The sequence below is a fragment of the Anastrepha ludens genome, chromosome 2, assembly GCF_028408465.1.
Source record: "Anastrepha ludens isolate Willacy chromosome 2, idAnaLude1.1, whole genome shotgun sequence".
NCBI classification, from domain to species: Eukaryota; Metazoa; Arthropoda; class Insecta; order Diptera; family Tephritidae; genus Anastrepha; species Anastrepha ludens.
This window is the reverse complement of record NC_071498.1, coordinates 94,413,284-94,437,648: the sequence shown is the minus strand read 5'-3', so window position 1 is coordinate 94,437,648 and position 24,365 is coordinate 94,413,284. Positions and strand designations below refer to the sequence as shown.

Genomic DNA, 24,365 nt, shown 5'->3' with positions numbered 1-24,365 from the left:
ACCAGTACTGACGTATGCAACTATTCGCCCAAAAGGAAGATGCATCCAGGAGTATTACCCAGAATATTACCAAGAATATTATTAGGCCATGCAAGTCTTTTTTCAATGTGTGGTAATGAGAGCAGATATTTTTTCAATGTTCTCCGGAATTCGAGGTCTTCTGCACGCAGACGTCCACTTCTCCTTAAAACTGCTCCAGCTTCACGCAACGATGAGTTCGGCTTTGTTACAAACCAATTAATGATCCATCATAAATGGCAAAAAAAAATTTTCCCCTACATTTTTTTTTAAATATTATTTTATTAAAAAAAAACAACACTTTTCCCATAAATTTACACGAGCCCATTTAATTTTTTCCAAATATTTTTTTTTTGTTTTCGAATATAATATATTGTATTACTAAAAGAAAAATATTTTCCCCAAAAATTTTCCACAAAAAGAATGTAATTTTTTCCAAATACAATTTCTTTAAGCTCCCAACCTAACCTAACCATTTTTCCCATAAATTTACGCGAAACAATTTTAGTTTTTCCAAATATTTTTTTTTTTTTGTTTTCGAATATAATATATTTTATTATTAAAACAAAAAATATTTTCCCCAATAATTTTCCACAAAAAAAAATGTAATTTTTTCCAAATACCTTTTCTTTAAGCTCCTTATCTAAAAACGAAAACAAAATAAATTTATTGTATAAAAATGTTAAAAGAGAACTGAAGATATTTCAGATATGTCTCTATCAAAATTGAATAAATCTCAAATTTATTACATTTTTTTATCTTTTTACGTTATTTCTTATAACATTCAAGCCGACAAATTAACCAATTTCAGAAAAACTTAAGATCACAGCCAACTTAATAATCTTGTCTTTATTTCCTTTATTTTCTTTAAATTGCTAAACAAATTGAGGACTTACGTTTTGTTTTTCGTTTACTTTTTTAGAAACTATTATATGTAACCAGGTATATTTGCTTACCGTTAAGTCATACTTGGTTAGTTTTGCAAATTGCAAAAGCAAGACCTTGTTCATAACCCTCATTGTTTTAAATGAAAAGAGCTAAACATTTTTAAGTAGACGTGTACAAGTTCCTCTAACTGACACTGACTATTTCTTATAGTCTCGTTTATTTATTTTTTCTTTATTATGCATTTGACGTTGGTTCTGACTCGTTAGATGCTTATTAACCCCAACCAATACCCAATACCCAATAATTAGGCAATGAATTCTATAGCCAAAGTTGCTGCTCACTGATCATTGAGTGATCTCACTAGCATGCGCTTTTATTTGTTAGTATGATTATGTGTGTGTGTGTGCGTGTTTTCTTGTTCACCTCCAAATTCTTGTTTTGCAACAATTATCTTCGTAGAGTTGGTTTCTTGCACGCTGCCATCGAATTCGATTTCATTTTGAGATACTTCCGCTTATTAATATTCTTCGCTTCCTCAGCTACTCGTGGACAAGAAAAATGGGATTTTGTTTTTTTGTGATATATAATAAAAAATTCAATATCTCAAGCTTTGCGACAAACTAGATGGAAGGTACACAATTGCGCATCTGTGAGTTGAATTGAAAGGATGAGGTTAAGGCTAAGTCTATGATTTTATACAGAAGGTAGCTGCTGTCACTGAAACCGAGTTGGAAATTGCTTAAAGGCAAAAAAAACTAATTTGGTATGCATAGATGTTCTGCACGAGCTGTTGGCATTAGCTGGGTAATCATGTATAACTGTGTGTTTGTGTGTGCGTTCTTTTTTATGCAGATCACTATCTCTTCATTGTTATATAAACAAGTTGTATATCTTGTTGTATTTCCATTGTATACTCTTTCGCTAAAAAGTTAATAAGTCTAAAGGTAAATTTACTGCATTATGCGAAAATCAGCTGCTAAAAAGCTTTCAAGCACGCGACAGAAATAATTGAATTTTACTTTTTTTTTTATTTTTCGAACTGTTTTATTATTTACCTTAACATTTTTGGTTATTGTTTATATTGTAATATACAAAATAATTTTAAAGCAAACTAAAACTAACATTTCTTTATATATGTATAGTATATATAAAAACATAATCAAGTTCTAAGAAGAAAATAATAAAACTCTTAAAACTCTATACAAGCAATCTCCTTAGAACTAGCCTTAACTCTCTATGTTGTATGTGAACTACCTCCCTTAACGTAATAAGTATGTATGCCGCATATAACCTCCTTTAATAAGAACGTACAATCATAATTATCGTAACTTTGGATCTGCATCTCTAACATCAACTTCTTAACTTCCTCATCATTACACGATTTCTTTCAATTGTGCGCAGCGGTGTACGAACGAAATTTCCCTCATTATTTCCTTCACGCGTGCTACTAAATGGAGTACCTCCCCCTTTGAATGAATTCCAAACACATTTGTATATATGCATGTTAATTATGCAACCGTGTGCGCTGGCCTGCGTTTGTGTGTGTGTGTGTGAGTGTGTTAGTGTTCGTACTTTTATATTGGTGGTTGTGCGTGGTTTTTGTTGTTTGTATGAAGTTGTTCAGTGTGATAACTTTAGCATGACAATAGGAAGCTTTCAACAGGCACCGAGTACAATTTTACTAATTAAATACTGTACTATTCTAAAAAAAAAGCACTGCTAACTGAAACGCTTTATTCCTCTTTATCGTGCACCGCTCCCTTGCGATCCTCGTCGCAAATATCCTTATCGTCCCAGCCCCAAACCATGGTATCTTCGTTCTCATGATCAAGTTTCGCCACCAGTTCATTTAGGTTCACATTATTGTTATTCACATCTTGTAATGAGAAATGCGAGCCATCGCCGGTACGTTGTACACGTTTTAAGATCAACTCTTGGGACACCGATTTCAAATCATAAGCTTGACCTGTATGAATACAAAATGAGAAATAATTGATTTAATCTAATCCACATTAGTTAGTTTAGTTGGTGGTGTGACTTACCAATACGCGCCATGAAGTCCAAGAAAGCAGTGGTCCAGTTGTATTGGTATGCGCCCAATTCTCCCGCTTTGTAGTCCCATGGGAAGACATGATGATAGTTGTGCCAGCCCTCGCCGAAAGCAATGATCGAAACAAGTTTACTATCAACCGAACTGATATTCTTCTCGTATGGCCGCATGCCGTAGAAGTGAGCAGCGCTGTTTACCAACCAAGTACCGTGCAGTGAGAGTGCATAACGCGCCATTGAGCAAACGAAGAAGCAAACTTGTAACGAAGAGCCCATCACAAAGTAAGGGAAGAGTGCAGGAATAACGAAACAACAAATCGGCATTACAACAAAGTAGTATCTGTGAAGGCGAAAAAGATAAGATTAGCAAAAAAGCATATTGCAGCAATTGCTAATGTTTGCAGTAATACTCTTGATTCCTCCGAGTCTGTCAATAAGCGAGCACTATTTTGATGTTATTTGTAATTGAACTGACAATCTTCAAATCACTGGCTGATATGACATGCTTTACGCTATAATTACTTTTCAAATGAATTTCAAAAGTTTTTTAAGCGTACTATTTTTAAAATCTCGACATCTGGGAAGAATTGAATCTGATAATCCGGGCAACGAGATCTCATTCTCATACATTGAATTCTAATTTATCCTAATCTTACATAAGAAATAAAAAATTATTGATTATTACCCTATTAGCTAGCATTACAGAGTTCACAAATCATAAGAAGATGTAAATAAGTACAATATAAAAAGTGGGGTTAAAGCCACTAGAGTAGTTTAAAATTGTTTTCATACGGAAAGTTAGTTACTTTGAAAATCTGTCTTATACATATATAGGTAATGCATACAACCTCTATTAAGCATTTTGCTGAGCTCCTCCTCCAATTTGTAGTATGCGTCCTGATGTGGTTCTACAAATGGAGAGACCTACAGATTTATGCCGCTTCCGAACGACTTATGGTTCTTAATGAGAAGCTTTTTCAAGGCAGAAATTAGCTCGCAGGTTTATCATTGCCTACCGTGGGGCGGTTTCTCTAGGAAAAATCCGTTCCTATAATTTACTGTTTCATGCCCACACTAGATTTCGAGCTCGGGCCCTTCCGCATTCGGTTACGGCGGCCACCGTAGAGCTACTGTTGAAAGCTAACCAGCTTTAAGTGAAGTGTAGCCATGCCATGTAGCGATGCCCAACGCTAATAAAGGTGGCTGATCAGGTACCACAACAAATATTTAAAGTGCTGGAGCATTAGTATATAGTTGTATATAACATGGCCCTACTGAAGGAACCACTCACACATTGTCTCTTTGTCTGTGTTCGTCTGTGCCATTGGTAAAGCGTAACATCCAGAGATCTTCTGCAGAAAAACTTTCCCTCGAACACGCAATCATTGGCAACTTCTGCGCCATATAATATTATGCGTTAAAGAAACTTCTTAAAGAGTGTGCAACTTTTTACTATCAAGTGCATCAGTTACAAATGCCACAAATATTTCTGCGTTTTTACCCCCACTTCTCACATTTTAACCTTTCTGACGCTCGAATTAAATATTATTTCAATACAACTTTTTACCCCCCATTTCAAACAACTTACTTCTTCTGGAATTGAACCACGGGATCGGCTAAAATGTCGCTCATATCAATGCTCTTGCCTTGGTCGATAACATCGCGATGTTTCTTGCACATCAACCAACCCATATGAGCAAAGAAGAAACCACGACGTGAATTGTGTGGATCCGCATTGGTATCGGTGAATTTGTGATGAACGCGATGATCACGGCACCATTCGTAAATGCTATTCTGGAAGGCGAGCGATTGACAAAGCATAAGGAAGATACGCAGCGGAAGTTTGGCTTTGTATGCGCGATGCGACCAAAGACGATGTACACCGGCAGTGATGCCCAGACCGCCGAGTACGGCGTAAAAGTAGCCTGTAGAAGAGGAAAAAGACAGATTTAGTTTATTTAGAAAAACCAATAATTTTGTGCTTGTACTCGTACATATCCAAACTCATATCGTCGTTCACATTGCCATACTCACCAATCAGAAATTCCAAATAAGCATTCTCAGCCCAAATTAACCAAACACCATACAGCGCTGTCGAGTGCAATATCACAAATAGGAATACATTGAACCACACAATTTCCATCTCGTAAGGTTTTTGCGTTGCAACATCCGACTTGTTCTGAGTCTGCGCCACAGGTTTGGCAGCGTTTTGGCTCATGGACGCTGCTGGCTCACCTTGATGGGGTACACGATCGTTGTTGGCTTTGCAAGCAGACTTAGCTAATGTCGCTTGCTTGTTATTATTGGCGTCATTGTTAGTAATAGCCGTTTCGGCGATGAGGAAAGTACTACCGATCAAATTGGGAGCCATCTGTAAAGGTAAAGGAAGAGAGAGGACGATTATTTTAAGATGAAATAAATGCCAAAAAAATCAAATTTCAAGTTTAATGAGCTGATTTAAAGAATCGGATAAATCATTTGTTTGCAGAAAAGCATGTGTTTTTTGCTTTCAGAATATCTAACATCTAAATTATATTTGATTGCATAATAGACATTGCCAGCAACTGCCATTGATAAACTTATATAATTGATTTTATTCAGAAATATACTCGTAAGCAAATGAGCTCATTGTCCTCCTCCTGAGACGCCCACCGCACTGTTCTGGCGCACAACTGTATTGGATATTGAAAAAATACTCGTATTATCTACATTACATCCATAACGACTACTGATAGCTGAATGCTGTCTATGTTGCCAAACTCACGTTTTTCGCCTTGAACACATTACCAATTCGGCTAACGTGTCTACTGTTTCCTTTTACTGACTACCAAATAAGTTCTAAATAATCCAATCGGTAGATGCCTGGGATTAATTGATAAAACGCGTAAAAACGTTCCTAATCAAATATTCGTGTCAGGCCACAAATGAGTTAAAAACAAAGAAGCAAAATTTTACCATTTTGAAAAAGTGTATAGTTAAAAACATAGAGCACAGAGGGTATAGAATACAAAGTCGTTAAAACCGGAACACCAATTTAAATTCAATAGTGAGATACACGTAAAGCTTAGAGACTTTAGACCAAATTCCATTGATACGAAGATTAAACTCGACGATATTCCAAAATTTTGTATTTGAACTCTTTCTGTTATAAAAATAAAAATCTCTGCTTAAGAAAATGTTAATCAAAACGGCACTATTCATGCCCGTTTCTTCAAAAGAGGCTTGGCTCGATAATTCTTGGTAATAAAATTTGGCTAAAAATGTATAAAACATGATGCGTACTAGATAATTTTTTTTTATTCCTTGAAAAAATTACTTTTGGATGGCATTTTTAAGAGGCATTAAAGAACTACTTTGAAACAAAAAAACCTTCCCCTTCTTGCTACTAGTCGGACCATAGGACGGAGCATAGGGACAAGTAATAGGACTTAGACGGAGTTGGTTGGTTTCAAGTGTTTGTTATATGGAATACTAAAGCATAACTGCGCCATTTGAATCTTGGACTTTATTGTATTGAAATACTAAGGGTCTGCATACTAGAAATTTAAAAAAAAATCTGATTAAAAAATATGAAATTTTAAAGTAAATCTACTGCATTTTTTTTAATATGTGCATAGTTTGAAACGTGGATTTATTTCTTTTTTTTTCTATTTTTGTAGAAAATAAAAAAAAATTAATACAATTAAATAAGTGAGAAACAAATCAATTGTCAAATCAAACTTAGGCTACTGCGCACTGCGACCAAAAGAGATCTATGTTGCAAAACTGCTGAGGTACCCTAAATTTTAAAGCTTCTTCAGAATTTTAACACATTCTGGGGTTTATGGTTCCACAATTTATATTGATGCATGGTAATACTATCAAGGCGCCGGTCAATTACAAAGAATGTGTTCTGAATTCTCAGTATCCATGTCTCAAAATCAACAGATAGGCAATTTTGCTTAAGTCATATCTCAGGCTACAGTGGCCTTTAAGGTTACCAATTAAAAGTCATAAGTCTACTCTGCTGAGCGAAAGTAGCTTATCATAAGTTCCTTTGCTCGGGGTTCTTCTGTTCCCTTGTCGCTGACCGATAAAACTTGTTAATAAGTCGCAGGGCTATAGTTATTTGACGCACTGTATATGTTCGTAGAGAAAAAAAAATCACAAATACACGCACGCAGCAATAAAATAGAGTCTGATGTAGCAAGACAAGTGGGAACTTTTTAAACCCATCTTACGGCTTTTCTTATGGGAAAATAATTTTTTTAAAGGAATCTGAGTTGAAGGCACGCTTCCCTTTCGATTTCTGACCACGCGATTTATGATATTTTTTTTAAATAAATGTTATTCATATTTTTCCTTTCATTTTCATTATTTTTCCTTTCAACATTTCATAAAATTTAGATTTTATTAGGCAGATAATTAAAACCGAAGTTTGTACCGTAATAGGCACTAAATTAATAATTTTATTTTATTAAAATTTTTTTTTTTTTGCAAAACAATGGTTCAGTGACTGTCATGTGTTGAAGATACCGAGTAGCATCAGGTGAGTGTGCTACTAACAGAAGTACAATTGATAAAATACTACAAGGTGGCGCAAAATTAATCATCGAATTCTTTTTGTTCTTGAATAACTGTTTTACTTACTATCCATTGCTTGCATGTTTGTATATTGCAGCTGTCGTGTTTAGAAGTATTAAATATGATTGACGTTGAAGCCATTTGCAAAAATTATAAGTCTTTCGATAAGGTGATTAATTTTGTACCACCTTGTATTTTTATTAGAATTCCCATGACTCTCGTTCTCTTTTGAGTTTAGAGCGATAAAAAAAAGCATAATAGTAAATAGTAATTGATAGAAAAATAGAAACAAAAAAATAGTAAATAGTGATAGAAGTTATTGCTCGTAAAGCAGATAGTGAACTATGTATTATGAATGTCTATTGTTACTTTTATCACTCTTTCTTTGTTTTGTTTTCTCATATTACAACAATTGGGTACTTTGCAACCGATTCTATTCAACGCTTTTGTAATCTCTAGACATACATACAATATTTTTGTAGAAACAATAACTGCATCCAAGCCAATTCCCCACAAGCAACAAAAACAATAACATTTTTAGCGCTTAACCCCATTTGCGGTTTATTAAACTCAACATTCTTTCTTTCATTTTTCGCTCTCTTACTCTTTAGAGTAATTGCAATTTTTTCCAAGCCACTTTTGGAAGCTATAAAATTTGATTCGCTACGCTGTGATGGTATGTTTTATTGTTTTGCATGTTGGATAATACATACGTACGTATATATATGTATGTATAGATGTACATATATGCATGTGTTTGAAATGATTTGCATCAGAATGTGATCTATATATGTATATGGGGACGTGTATTTTCACAATTTATGGCAATAACACATTTCCGGCCTCGAATTTACACTCGAACTGTATTCTTTGGCAATAAGCGCAACATAGGTATTCTTGTAAGGAGCTAAGCAAGAAGATTACTACTTACTGCTATTTGTTACTTTGTACTAATGTTTCTGCCGTTTCGTGATCGAATACACTACAAAGGACCATCATGCTACGGCTAAAAGCAATATGAAACTGGTCCTGTCTCTCGATCACAAAATCAGTGAAGTGTTGTTCAACTACGACTTGGAACCTCTATCAGACTGGACTATTCTTCTCATTTCCTCATCCACGAACTGCAGTGGTCCGGAAAGACATTTTATAAGATCAAAAAAAAAGAAAAAAAAATCACCAACGTGATGTATAAATGTTCCACCGCTTTTCATGTGTAGGTTAGGTTAGATATACCTGGCTGTTATGAATAGATCTCACATAGATCATAAGGGTCCGCAGTGTAACCAGTGTTGTTGGAGTTGTGTTAAACATAGTTCATAACACATGCCTTGGCGAGTTTTAATAATCAGTTTAAACTTTGGTCGAAAATATCCATCAGAGATGAAAAGTATGCCGATCCCAGGCAGTAGTGACGAGTTCTGCTTAGAGCAGAACAGTGGCAAAGGAGGTGTTCTAACACTTTGCATGCTAAGGCGCTTGCAATTTTAATCGCTCCAGCATTAACTTTGCAAAAGATTTGAAGACCAGTAACACATTCTCAGTTAAGTGGCCATTAAACTCCACTCCAATCTTGCAAGCTTGTGCAAGGGTGCTAAGACTCACCCTTTAGACTATTATATCATAATAAGTTATATTAGCATAATAATTTAAAAAAACTAAATTTTTCACCTCTGGTATTTCCTAGTAATGAGGGAGTCATCTACTGCTGAAAAAATTAGACAGAAACTTAGCACTTTCAAAATAGGTGCTGTGATCTGCAAACATTAGCCGCACTCGCTTACCATATTTGCTTATAAGGCCCAATTAACTCTGAAATTGAAGACTAATGGCTACCTATGGTACTATTTACTTCTCGGATATTGTCATATTAAAAAATATCATAATTAAGTGTATATAATTGGCGCTTACACCCTTTATTGGGTCTTCAGCCGAGTTTTTCCTCTTGTTTGTGGTGTCCGTCTTGATGGTGTTCCCCAAATAGAATGACCTACAGTTTTAAACCGACTCCGAACGGCAAATGACAAGCTTTTTCATGGCAGAAATACGCTCCGAGTTCTGTCATTGTCTACTGAAGAGCGACCGTATTTAGAAAAAGCTTTTTCTATTAATTTTACTATTACGTGTCCGGGGTTGCGAAACTATGTGCAAGCGAATGGTAGTCACGTCCCAATCCATTCAGCTACGACGGCCTGCCTAATTTGGTTCTCGTAAAAACTCAAGCGGAGTCGCAGCGAAGCCAATACATCCTTAGAGTTTGACCGTTTGGTGTGATGTCGGTGATACATTTTTCTTCGAAAATAAAGGTATTAATAACATATCGAGCAAAGAATTCATGCTAACCGCTTTTCTTTTTTTCATGACATGGAATTGGATGTGATTTCTACAAGGGGCTCTTTTGCGCACTCAATCCGTTAATCGTGCAGACAGCAGCTTTGATAATGTCTGTCAGATGCTACGGAGCGGCGTTCGAGTTTTTTTTCGTGGGGCTCAAAAACGATTAAGACAGCCTATCGCTGAAATAGAGGCTAATACCATACGAAGTTTACTGTAAAATTGCATTTGAGAGTAAGCTCCACTCCAGGGCTAGCCGATGCAGCATTTAAATAAAGCAAAATCATTGATAAATTTTGAACAGTGCTTTCATGGCATTCTAATCCCATAGCTATATTAAATACACAAAATGTCGAGATTTTTTTTGGACACAAACCGGTGTTCTCACAATAATTAAATGCATTAGAATTTCAGCTAATTTATGCATACATACTATACACACTAATACTCAACTTAGGGTACAAAGGAACTTCAAATAATTCTTCAACAAGCGAATACTATCGAAATATTGCGTTATTAAATTTTAAATTTATAATTGAAAAGACCAACGTCGTGGCATTTGCATAAATTAAAGAAATGCTGAAGCGTGCTTTGACTCTGCCAAACTTGAAAACTTGCACTTTGTTACCAGCGTCAAGCAACTCTTGGAATTAATGCACTTGACATTGAATGCTGCACACTTTCCCCGCCCCACCTTGGCTAATAGCAGATAGCTGGTAGTTGGTAGTTGAAAACACGGCTTTGTTTGGCTTGCTGCAAGCCATAGTTGCTTAGCAGCTGTTGCAACTGCAGCATAACGCAGTTGAATGTGAATGTTGGTAGTAGGCAGCAACAATTAACTGTAGATATGCAAGTGTGTAAGGTAAGATATTGTATACAGGGTGTTTTGAGGTAAGCACCCTGGTGGATAGTGCGTTTATACTCGTCCTAATAATCATCTTTTTTTTTTTGTGAAGAACACACAAACTCTCAAAGAGAGAGAGATTTCAACATCTCAATAGGTTCTTATCAATAAAAACTTGCTCAATTCGTTTTCCTAAAGATTTGTTGACATTCTGATAAATACCCTTTATAATCATACCTACTAGTAATTCAATAATTTTCGTATGCAATTATGTGTGTATGTTTGTGTGTGTATGCTTGTGTGCGAAAAATCTTGGCACTATTTTCTAGGCCAAGTATACTTGCACAGAATATTTTTATTGAAACAATTTTTTCGAAGCTCAAAGTACTCGCACACAAACAAACACGCAAACCACATACAGATACATATGTGAAAACCAGTCAAACTGTTTGTAATTTTCATCGTTGCCTCTCTGTCGACCTGTGGCCCCCATTACCATCACTTGCGACACGGGTTAATCCACTCCTCTCTATGCAGTGAAGAATCATTTTAAACTTTCAGTTAATATTGTTTTGTGCGGACTGTTATGCTTGTTCCATTTGCCATTCTTCGCTTTAGTGTGTTTTTTAGTTATCTGATTTTTCGATGAAACCGATTCGATTCGGTACTAAATGTTGCATAGCAACTTTAATTTTAATGGCAAAGCGCAACTGGTTGGCCTCATACACGCTTTTTCTATATAAACATACATGTATACATATGTTAGGTACATTGGGACGTCTATTCGCAGATGTTTAAAATTATATTTCAGTTTTAATTGTTTTTTCTCAAACAAAAAATCATTTCGTTTTTGCGCATTTAATTTTTTATGTCTGTTGGTGTTGGGAAACTCTGAAATTACAATCTTTAAAGGAAAAAAAATAAAAGGGAATGTCAATTGGAGGTGGTATTGGAAGTAGAGTAGCATCGCATTTTTATGTAAAACAGGGAGCCCTTCACCAAGTGCACTGTAAGCTACTTAAATAGCTGCATTCTGAGAACCGTTAATTTCGTATTAAAATTTAATTATCACTGTTTGCCAAAATCTAAAAAAGTAATAATTAACTTGAACTGTGAGACATATATTTTACGGCATAGCAAACTTTGCTAAATAAGTGTCGGGTATTAAACCCAATTTGATTATTTCTCATAAAATGAAAATGGTTTTCGCTATGGAAAGTGGGCACTACCGCAAACAAACGACGAACGTAAACGGAACAGGTGCTAGTGTTGCATTATCATTTATGTGACTTTTTGCTGCATGATACTTTGTATGCAATAAAAATGCAAAATAATGCTCCTGCGAAAAATTAAGGAAAAAACTAATTTTAGCTTAGCAAACTTTTCAAACGATGCAATGGTGTATGCCTTTAACTTGTTTTTATATTTTCCAAGCAATCAAGAGTATTTTCAAAAAATTTAATTAAAAAAACAAAAGAAAATATAATAATAGTTCTTTCCAGAGATTAAGGAAAAATATGTTAACTTTTTTTAATTAAACAAAATTCTCAAAAACAAAAGCTAGATATCTTGCAATGGTGTATGTATTTACTCAATTTTTATTTTACATTTTCGAAGGAAGTAAAAACATTTTCAAACATTAAAAAAGTAAAACAAATTATCAAAAGAGAAATCCTCAATAATTCAAGACATTATGGAATAAAATTCCCAAAAAATACTAATAATCTTGCAATGGCGTATGCATTTAATTTGTTTTTTTTTTTATATTTTACAAAAATGAAATGAGAAAAAAACACAAAAACATATTTTTTTTTTGTAAATTATAAAATTTGTTATCGTATTTGTTAACACAAGCTTTTTTTTGTTTTGTAAATTATAAGCAAAAATTTGTTAACTTGATGAAGTTCAAACAAAAACAATGCTCAATATCTTAAACTGGTGCTTATATTTTTATAAAAAGAGTACAAAAATAAATAACCACAAAAAGTATGGTTATTTCGAAATTTCAAAAAACAAAAAAAAATCTTGCTCTGTTTGAATGCTTATGTATTTAAATTTTTTTTATTCTCCAAACAAGCAAAATTTATTGTAGATTAAAAAATTGTGTAATAAAATTCTTTAGCTCAGTAAAATTCCCAAAAATTACTATCTATCTTCCAATCGTGCACGCATTTTATTTGGTTTTTTTTATATTTTCCATAAAACAAAAGAAAAAATACTTTTTTGAAGAAATTAACACAAAAAACTTTTAATTAAAAAAAAATTCCTAAAACCGAAATATCTTGTAATAGCATACACATTTTATTCGTTTCGTTTTTTTAAGAAAGTTTTAAAAAAATGTATTAAAAATATATTTAACAAAAAAAAACAAATTATTTTCTTGGAATAAAATTGTCACAAAAATTGTAAACTAAAATTTAAATTAAGAAGAAATTAAAAATATATTGAACCACAAAAAACAAATTATTATCTTGGAATAAAATTGCCAAAAATTTGCCAAGCAAAACATATTTTCAAAAATTATTGTAAATTAAAAAACAAGTTTACCAAAACAAAAACTATTATTTCAGGAAATTATGGAATAAAGTTCTCAAAAACCACTGGTTTTATTTATTATTAAATTTTTTTTATTATATTTTATACATTTTATGAACTATATTCTTTTTATATTTCCCAAACAAACAAGAATTGTGTGAAAAAATTAAATTTAAAAAAATTACAAAAAAACATAATTATTATTTCAAGAAATCATGGAATAAAGTTATCAAAAAACCAACTACCTTGTAATAGTATACACTTTATTTCCATAAATTTTTTTATTTATATATATTTTTTATTAATATTTAATTTTTTTACTGCTTTATTTATTATATTTTTTTATATTTCCACACAGGCAAGAATATTTATAATACAAAAAACAAATTCTTTTGTCCTGCCAAAGAAAAAAATTTTAAAAACCAATGTGATTTTTAAACTATTTACTTCAAACTTACACTTTATCACATAGAAACTCAATTTTGAGATATTTATGAAAATTTGTTGAATTGTTTTTTTTTTGTGCACGAAGTTTGAAATTTGGCCAAATTTGGAATGGTTATGCATATCATTAAAAAAAATTACATAAGAATCAAAATAATAGTGGTGTCTGGTGCTATATTTATGAAACGCACTGTACATAGTAAGTGTCATTAGGAAATGTTAAACTGCTCTTTCAATACTTTCTGGTTATACTCAAAGCTGCAAGTAAATGTCTATTGGTAGTTATACCCACCAGTGAGTCTATCGGTAAAATCGTAGTTCAATTTACAAGAACGCGGTCACACAGGGAAACTTTCGTTGCTTCAACTTTGTGAAGTCCGCGTCGTTCACACTGAGCAACTCCTTTGCTTGCAATTGCATTGGTTTTTAGTCCACATCCAACAACAATGAGAAGAATGAAAACACGAAGCGAGTTGCCCGAGCAAATTACGAGTTGCTTCAACAAAAGTTGCCCTGTGTTAGGCCCGTGGCCTAAGAGTACACCTTTATATATATTTTTTTAAGCTTAACAAAGTGCGATAACGCCTTTGTGCGATACCGCTTACGCTTACTTTCTACTTCGTACTCAGGAGTAAAATAATCACAAAATATTTTATTTGTTTAAAAAACGGCGATGAAGCCGCAAGGCACAAACAATTTTTGCAGGGAAGCAAATGAAATCGAAATCTCGTTGTTGTTGTAACATATTTCATTATACTACAATTTTTCGGATTAATGCGACTGTAATAATATACTTTTAATTTTTAATCCTTCTTTGTGAAATTTGTTTGGGTATGCACGCTCTTCTCATACATACATGCATACATATATATGATTATATGTGAGTGCACGCATACATACTATCTATTTTCTTTATATATTCACAACACGCGCTCACAAATTCCATCAAATGGTTTGAGTACAATAATAGTAGAATAATAGACACAATTCTAAATGTGTATACAAACATATTTTCGAATTAGCAAGCGTCACCAGACTCATCAGCTCTCATCAACAAATTATCCATCGCCAACTGCCAACCGCCATCAGCACTCCCACTGTACCTACCTCCGGTCGGTGGCAATAGTGCGACTACAGCAACGTGTCTTCATGCAAGTGACGCTTATTTGTCGCCATCATGCAATGTACAAATGTAGACACAACAACCACTGCCACTGCCACTGCCATCGGCACCGGCTACGGCGACGACATCGACACCGACACCGACAAGGCGCTGAAGAGTCGCACGCATTTGCGCATGCGCATGCCAAACATATTAATTGTTAGGTGTTGTTGCTTGCCGCGTAACTTTTTGCGCTTGCTTTGTGCTTTGGTTCCGCCTGAAGCTCTCATATGTATTCGTCATACATATAGGCATATACATAAGTATATGCACTCACATATCGGTTTCTTTATATGTATGAAGGAACGCGCGGTCATCCAAAATCCAATATCAATCGCGAAAAAATCAATATGCAAAATGGCAAATGAATTGGCGTGCATATTGTGAATAATCAATTTGATCGATTCACTCAGTTGACGTGCGTTAGTTATTTCAGTTTTCTTTGAAAAAATTAAATTTTTTTTTTTTTTTTTTTAATTTTTAATATTCCACTTATGGTAGGCAGAACTTGGAATAATTTATAAGTCTTTGCTTTTTTTCTAAATTATACGTGATCTTAATTCTAACAACAACAATAACAAAAAATCGCACTTCAGCTTTATACTGCTTTACATACATATGTATCTATGTATATGTAAATATTCTTACGTGCATGCGAGTATGTACATACATATGTTAATGACAATGTCACAGGCAATGGACGAAGCTGCTATGTAACAAGTGTGTATGGAAGTATGTAAGTATGTAACTAATTCTGCCGATAACTAGCGCGTATGACCCCAAGGTACGCAACGTCGTTCAATTCACACATTCACACTATGTACTTATGTACAACTGGATTGCTTCCTCAGTTCATGGTGGTGGTAGTCAACTAGGAAGTCAAATATTTTTGAGGGTTTTCAATATCATTGCTATTTTTTTTTTTTCAATTTTGAGTCACTGTTTTATTGGTACTCTCAAAACAAGTTCTGGTTGAAATGGATGGCTAAGTTGATGGCAATATGAATGGCATTTATTTGACAGCAAAAGAGAATGGAAAAATTTGAATACAGTGCTTCAGATTGCCCTTTTTATTGGAAACAAAAACAACAATATTAACGGTGATTTGAAAAGCTTGTATAATAGCAAAAATGTGTTTGGAAACCATACCGACTGTCTTTCAAGAGTTTACAAGTTTTTTTAGACATTATTATACACCAGCAACTACATTTGATTGATGGTCTGTCCAGATTATAGGAAATTCTTCCTCAAAAGAGCAGTAAAGGAAAAAAACTGAAATATTTAACATTTAGAATTATTTTTCAAATATATTGCTTGTTTTAGCTAGCTTTTTGGCTTTTTTCAAGTATATTTTAATTTTAAAAAGTACATTTTATCCTAAAAAATTAAAAACAAAAAAAAAAAAAATAAAAAATAAAAAAATTCATGTTATCCTAAAAATTAAAAAAAATAACAAATTAATTTCTTGTTTTAGCTAGATTTTTAGCTTTTTTTTAGTATACTTATATTAATTTTTAAAAAGTTTTTTTTATCCTATAAAATAAAAAATAAAATAAAATTAAAATTAAAATAAAAAAGTACATTTTATCTTAAAAACAAAAACAACAAATAACTTTCTTGTTTTAGCTTTATACCAGTATAGTTATTTTTTAAAAGGTTTTTTTTACCCTATAAAATTAAATAAAAATTAATTTTGTTTTATCAAATAAACCGAAGTTATTTCACCTCAAAAACGCTACTCCATAACTCTCAACATAATTTATATAGTTTATTATTATTATTATTATTATTTTTTTTTTTTTTTCAGCTTACTTCCTACTACTCTTCGAGTTATATTAAAATACGTACAGTGAATCAACAGTGAATCAGCATACCGCTCTAATGATTTGCAAGCGGGAGTAAGTCCTCTAGACAGGAATCACAAAGTTTGCAGTCAATGATATCGTTTACGATCGTATGTTCCCCACAAAAATTGTGCCTCATGATCAGCCCTTCTGATCTTAGCTCCTTTACATATACATTAGTTTGATGCATTTCACTCTCTTTCTATCTTCTAGCCTTTTCATGAAACACTCTGAAGTTAACGTGTCCCTAAACACCACAGTGTCCGTGAACCCTTTCAAGCACAAGCTTCAGTTCACATTCCAGAATAATTTTTGAGCAAGTATTAGCGGCCACCGTAGCCGAATGGTTTGGTGCGTGACTCCCATTCGGAATTCGTAGAACGTAGGTTTGAATCTCCGAGAAACACCAAAATGAAGAAAACGTTGTTTTTCCAATAGCGATAGGCAATGGGAATCTACCGAGTGCATTTCTGCATAACCAGAGATGTCAAGGTTTGAGAGAATTTGTAGCTGAAGATAAGAACCATCAGGAAAGAAATGTTGTTGGAGCAAATTCGTAGCTGCTAATCGCTGTTGAATATCAATAAAATTGTTCCATTTCTTAAGCGGATGGTGACTGGTAACAGAAAGTGCACAACTTGCGGCAAGGTGAAGCAAAAAGGATTATACTCGTATAGCGCAAACGATAGACAAGCCAGGACTGAAGGTTTTGCTGCGTGTTCGGTGGAATTGACAAGGATTAATCTGCTATGAGCTGCTGGCCTACAGACAAAGTCATATTTTAGACCTGTATTCTAAGCAATTGGATTGTTTGAAGGAAACAATCGCAAAGCATCGCTCAGTTTTGGTCAATAGGAAAGTAATTTTGTTCTACCAGCACACAACTCAACGGGATGCCACACACATTGATAGTGACTACCCAGAAGCTTGAAGATCTTTGTTGGTTAGTGCCTATACCTCCACCTTATTTTGGAAGTGGTTATCACCTGTTGCTGTTTGTGGCGAATAATTTTTCTGGTAAAAAAATCGCATTCATAAAAGCTTGTGAAAATTCACTATCCCAGTTTTGCGCCCATTGCAGCGAGGGATTCTATGTGAGAGGCATAATGGAATTAACTTCAAATTAAATTAGATCATTGAAACTATGTTAAGTAGGGCCTTCAATATTATGCAAAAATAATAGATTGCTTTTTATTTCACTTTTCTTCAGTTTGAATAATATTATTTCTACTTTCATTCTCATTTACGCCCTAATAGGCCAAGACCACCATAGTGAAAATTGTAAGTCAAGTAGTGAGTAGTAGGTATAAGTAAACTCATTACAAAAAAAATCATAACTTACTGAAAGTAGCATGCCAGGGCTTTAAAATCAAAAAATTTAAATTAAAAAAATACTAGCACATTTACATTCAACACATAAATACATATATATGAGTATGTAGTTTCCCTCACTAACCTCCAAGTATCTATGCACTTAGAACACGACTGAAGTAAGCAACGAGCATAATTGCAAATTGCATAAAATTTCTTCAACAAGCGCGCATGAGTGCTTAAAGGTATTGCGGTCAGACTTCGGTCAGATATATTTCAAAATATAAAACAAGAACTTAAAACCTAAAACAACAAAGTATTGCACAATTTGCACTTCTAATGAAATTCTAAGCAAAACTATTAGAATGCAACGTTTTGCATATTCGACCACAGATGACACTAAGGATCACTTAGCTGTGGTATGTAGGCTACATGCAATGCAGAAAGTCGTATGTAAAAGCATGTGAACTGTGTATGAATATGTATAGTTTGAACACATCAGTATTCAGCCATAAATTTCAGAAATGTTTTAGTGATGTACAATGGCGTGATCAAATTGCATTTTCAAATTTTTTATATATTTTTTCTTCTTCTTTTGCAAATTATTACCTGCCCTTTTAGATTAGAATTTAATTTGAATTCGTGAATAGTGATTTGGTGCATTAATTTTTGCAGTATCTGTAATACTGGCAACTGCATATATGAATATATATATGTACATATGTATATGCATGTAGCAATGAAAAATTTAATTATATTTTACTAACATTTCTCTAGAGCATGAAAAATGTCTTAAAAATGTACATGAAAAGTTGGTTTTGAATTAATGCCAAGCTTTTTTTAGGCAATTACAATAGTTAATAATTTTTATTATTTTTTTGTTTTGTTTTAGAAGTAGTAAACATTCTAGGTCACAAAAATTGCCTTAAGTGCTTCTTTTAAAAGACTTCCAAAGACCTGCCTCATATGAAAGAAAATTCTCAACTTCGTATGCGAAAAAAATTCAAAAATCAACGCGAAGTTTAAGCGGCTATAAAACTCGATGGAGATTTTCTAAAAGTTCCGCTAAAAAATTGAAAATTGTTGGTAACATTTTTATGAATATTTTTAAATTTTTGCGAATTTTTCACAAAGTTTGGAAATTTGATTTACAAGTTTTTTGTTATGTATTGCAATTTATTTTTATGGAGAGCTAACGAAAAAAGTTCAGCATAAAAGTTGTTATGAATATTGCAAGAAGTTTAATTGTGACTTCTGTGCACACAAATTTATGTAAGTGTGACTGCTTTTTCCGTATTTTTTTAGCACGAAAAAAAAACCTTTTAACTGGTATTGAGCCAAGCCGGAAGATCCGTATTACTAATGAGCTTGGAAAAAAAATCATTTAAATGCTGTTAAGCTAAACCGGAAGGTCCGCATAACTATTTAATGAGCTTGTTAACCGAACATAAGAGCGGTTCTGTTCTGTGCCACTTCACATACTTAATTGAATTCTTAAATACTCTTATATAGCAGAACAAGCAGCATTATTACAAAATAAAATAAAAAATAAAAAAAAAACATCTCAATCAAACCTGCCTAAAAAAACACTTCAAAAAATATAAAAGTAAATAAAGCAAAAAGCGAGGCTTTTATTATGGCGATATTTTCTGAAACGAATAAGAATGGATATTTTTTTAAAGGTACGCGAATATCATTTTATACATAGAATTCATATCGAAATATGCTAATCTTAAAGGAGAATAATCCCCAAGAACTCTCGACGGGCAAGGCGCGTAAACAAATGGTAGTGGTAATTTTCCATAAACAAGTTTTTCGCATTTTTTTATTCATTTCTTCTCTATTTTCTTAATAATTTATGCCAACTAGTTTTTTATTACCTATCACTTGCTATATAGCCGCGCATGGGATTTTTGCAAGAACTACAGCGAAGTAATTCAATATTTCCTTTGCGAATTGCGTGAACTTCGAAGAATGCGGGACCAATTTTTTGAGGTATTCTTTTCAATTATGTATTCTGTTCTAGGCACAGTCGCTTCTTCGGCAACGCAAGTTTAAAGCATAAACTACCTGGTTAGTTAAAAGATATGTATGAGTATATAGAGTATAGGCTTTGGGAGGTGTTTTCTGTGCGTAGCAATCGGTCTGTTTGGCAATCGAGTGAAAAGCAGCCCTGATCTACTGCAATTTAGGCTAAGTTAAACTTATTTCAACAGCGACGCAGTTGACGACGGACGCTGTAAGTGCGGAGGCATTTTGAAACCTATGTCACCCAACAAAAAAAAAAGATGAATTAATGAATTCATGAATTAATAATGATTTTCAAATAGGAATATTCTACTTTTTCGCACAATATTACATATAAAATAAATATTGTACTTTTTCATTTTTATTCAAAAAAAATGCACTAGTTTTGAAAGTATCTACTTCTCTTATTCTTAGATTTTCCAGTTATTCTAAACAGTTCTTTATTCTTTAAAATAGTAAAATTCGATGCCTCAGTATTTCACTAATGATTTCCTAATTGAAAACAAAAATCGGGAATTGAGGCAGTTGGTATACCTTCTCATAATCTGCATAGAATTCTACTAAGAAATCTTGTAAGAAACCCCAATCCCATGCAAATAAATTCAAATTCACATTATGAAATTAAATTCAACCCAATTCTAATTATTTATCATTAAATATTTTTATTCATTTTCTAATTCTTCGTACATTTCAGGCATGTTCTTTTGATTATTTCTATTCATGCTTCAGACTAGTAGGAACTGTGACAGCTAGTAGTTAGTTAGGGCAGAGTGCAAACTTCAGTTACGGAAAAGGTACTTGAATTTACCACAAATTGGCCGTAAACTATTTTTCGAACACGCCCTTCCATTTAGAAAAAATCATAGTTTCAGACTAGTTGGAACTGTGACAGCCAGTAGTTAATTAGGGCAAAGTGCAAGCTTTAATAACGAAAAAAAGCACTTGAATTGGGCGTAAGCTATTTTTCGAGCACGCCCTTCCATTTAGGAAAAAATTATAGTTTCTTGACTAGCTTCATGTTGCAGGAATTGCGTTACAAACACACGTGAATATGTGAGTAGATGTATTAGATGAGGAGATATAGGAATTAAGAAAGTTGTCTGCAGGGCGATATTAGATTACTATAACGAGAGAGGCGATAGCGATATAAAATTTAGGCCTCTTACGAAAAAATTGTATATCCATATATAGTATTGGTTACATGCATCGCTTCAATTAGATATAAACAATTATCGTAGGCGTTTTCCTACAGCTCACTGAAATATTTACTACCTGCGAAATCATAATCATTAATCGCGTTAATCATAATTCTCCAACCCAATGATATCTCAAAAATATGATGTTCCTCTTAAACTCTTCCAATACTGATCTGTCGGCCAAATAAAGTTCTTTAAATTGCAGGTTATAGCAATACTTTTAAGGTTATGTATGATATCTATTAAAAAAAATTAATTAAGCAAAAGTTACTGACTTATTTTAAGTTTTCAAAATGTTTAAAAATCTGCGCTAAACATGTACAATGCTCTAAATATATTGCTTAAGGCAAAATAATAAATAAATAAGGAAACTGTTTTAACCTCACTTTTCAGTATAATTTGTGAACGTCTTCTAATTTGTTAGGCCTATATTTTGATATTGACCTTTCACCTGGTTTTAATCCACAATATTTACACTTCATCTTCAAAGTGAGCATACAAAAATTCTAATGATTTACTTAATTCCCTATGGAGAGAAGATAATTTTTCGTTAAAAAGTTTAAAATTCTTTGGGGAATATGATTACAGTTTTAGCCACAGCTAAGAAATATTTAGACGCATAAATAAATAATGCACAAGCCTCAATTGGCGGAGTGTATAATTAGAGACCTTTAAATAAACCCACTGTATTTTTTATATGCAAAGGTACATATGTGGGTACGTATGAAAATATTTTATAAAAAACAAGTACTCCACAAAATATTAAATTTATTTAATGATTTGATTTTAAGGGGGAACACCACTGTGATTTTGTCAAAAAAATCGATATTTTTTGTGCATTTCTTTAAAGTAGATATATTCAGAAATATGTAAATAAAATTTTAACTTAGAATCTGGAAAATTGACGAAGTTATACTTTACATATCATTTCAATTATTGCTACTTAATACTGAGCGCTCTCACCGAGCGCCGCCAATGAAAACTTTAAACGCGTTTTTCTAGACTTCTCGACTTTTCTGAACACGGTGGCCTCGATTTCTCGAAGACTTATGAACCGATTTTAATTTTTGTAGATGTATTGGCTACAGTCGTACATAGCCGTTTTTAAAAATTCCAAAAATTAATATTTTTTCAAGCCTTTCGAAAACAAAAAAAAAAGTAAAAACACAAACTCATTTTTCAAACCTGCACAATTTTCTCAAAAACTTTTTTTTGGTTTTTTGCTTAAAGATGATTTTTCACCGCTGTATCGTGGCCCCCAGAGTGCATTAGTTTTTTATGACGTCATTGCATTAATATTAATAACAATTGTAATTTTGAATATTTTTCAATAAAAATTTGTGTGTATAGTTGAATTTATATATTTAAATTAATTATAATTTGTCCAATCCTCAAATAACCATCCCTACTTATAAAAAAAAATTCATGAAAATCACTGAATTTTCACGCATTCGCAGTGGTGTCCCCCCTTAATTTTTTCATTTATTTTTTTTTTCAGAGAAAGTTAAACATATTCTACCGCTCTGAAATAACCATTTACTCAAATAACCTAATAAACGGCCGTACATTGCCTCACTCTCTTGTGTCCTGGCGCATTTCATTTCATTTTTGGAAACTTTTTGAGTCTATTGTGTTTTTTTTTTTTCATTATTTAGTTATTAATTTTTTCTTTAGCACATAGTCCTCTTTTTGGTCGACAGTTTCGATACACAGTTCCTTTGCGAATCATCACTAACCAATTCGCCACTTATCATTATCCAATATTTTCTTTGTTTTTTTTTTTGGTTTTTGATGTTTGCTAAATATGTTTCTCATTTGTCTCACCTTAGGTTTTACGCCCCTTAAAAAGTTATTAAAATCCAGAGAATTTGATGTTTCTTAATAATCCTTTTGTTTTGCAAAATTCACATCTATGAATTCCACAAAAGGCAAATAATTGAATCCTTATACCGCTTCCACAATGTTCTTGATTTTTTTTTCAATTATATGTTTTAAATAAATTACTTTGTTTTAAACAATAAACTTAAGTTTGCATTTTGTTTTCGTAATCACACCGCACCTTTTCTTCTGCAAACTTTATATACGCGAAAGGATAATAACGTCGCGCTTCGTACACGTCACTTCTTCAAACTTAAAAGAATCTACTAAGAAAATTCATTCGCACTTTTGGTCGTATTCGGGCCGCCGATCAGTGCGTTCGTTGTTGACTGTATGAAGTCAGTAGACAAACAGTTTGCCTAGAAATAATTACACCGAATTTTAAAGACAATTCAAATGTGCTGTCTTTAAATGTTTAGCTTGGCTGAGTTGCGCACATGTGTATGTGTTTTCGTATTTTTGCTTGCATATATTGTAGTTATATATATATGTAAAATTAGTAGTTCTTGTTGGTACGTTTAGTTGTTATTAATTCGAAACGCTCTTCTAATGCTGCTCGATCGCTTAATGCACAAGGAGTACGTATGTGTATGTGAGAAGTTTTTGTAGTGTGTTGTTGTCACCTGAAGCATTTGATCGGGTGGTTAGTTGGTCGGCTACTTAATCGGCTGGGTTAAAGGGGTTTACTCGCGCAGCAGCGTCGCTTCAACTCAGGTGTGTTACTGCTATATTGTTATTGTTATTGCTATTGTTAGTATTGTGGTCATTACGGTGGTGGTGTTGTTTCGCCACCATGATAACGATGCTTACGTCGTCGACTTCTTAGGGGCGAATTTGTGCGGTCAAGTTGATCATGTTGTTGTTGGCATGCAGATGAGACAAATCGCGAGTAATCAGTATCATCTTCTTTTCTATTGTGCCGAACTGCTAAGTGTTTACTTTTTTACTTATTGCCAAAAACAGGTTTTCGGTTGCAAAAATGTTATTGGTGCAATGAATTCAGCGGGGTTGGTATCGTTATTAGCTACCATTTACTTATATAAATTTTGATAATTGATTATGCATTACTTAAGAATATCTTGAATGTATGTAGCATTGCAATACCTTTGTACTTATGCAATCACATGCATACGTACACATGAATTATATATGAACGAAGGGTTAAAGATTTGTAAAACCTACTAAGGTGAAAAAAGTTGACTTTAGTTGACTGACTACTCTCACAGTTAATCTCACAAGTTTGCTTCGAATGGCCATATCGTGTAATCTAT

The 24,365-nt window shown here is 33.2% G+C and overlaps 1 protein-coding gene across 1 annotated transcript; it reads right to left on the bottom strand.

The window, feature by feature from the left end:
• Positions 1–1,938: 1,938 nt before the first annotated feature.
• Positions 1,939–23,459, bottom strand: LOC128854795 (acyl-CoA Delta-9 desaturase). Its single transcript, XM_054089198.1, has 5 exons — positions 23,041–23,459; positions 4,990–5,326; positions 4,544–4,880; positions 2,949–3,295; positions 1,939–2,872 (listed from the first exon to the last, which is right to left on the bottom strand). Exons 2-5 carry the CDS (start codon positions 5,324–5,326, stop codon positions 2,640–2,642), a joined length of 1,254 nt encoding a protein of 417 aa, XP_053945173.1. The 5' UTR covers positions 23,041–23,459; the 3' UTR covers positions 1,939–2,639.
• Between the last annotated feature and the right edge of the window lie 906 nt (positions 23,460–24,365).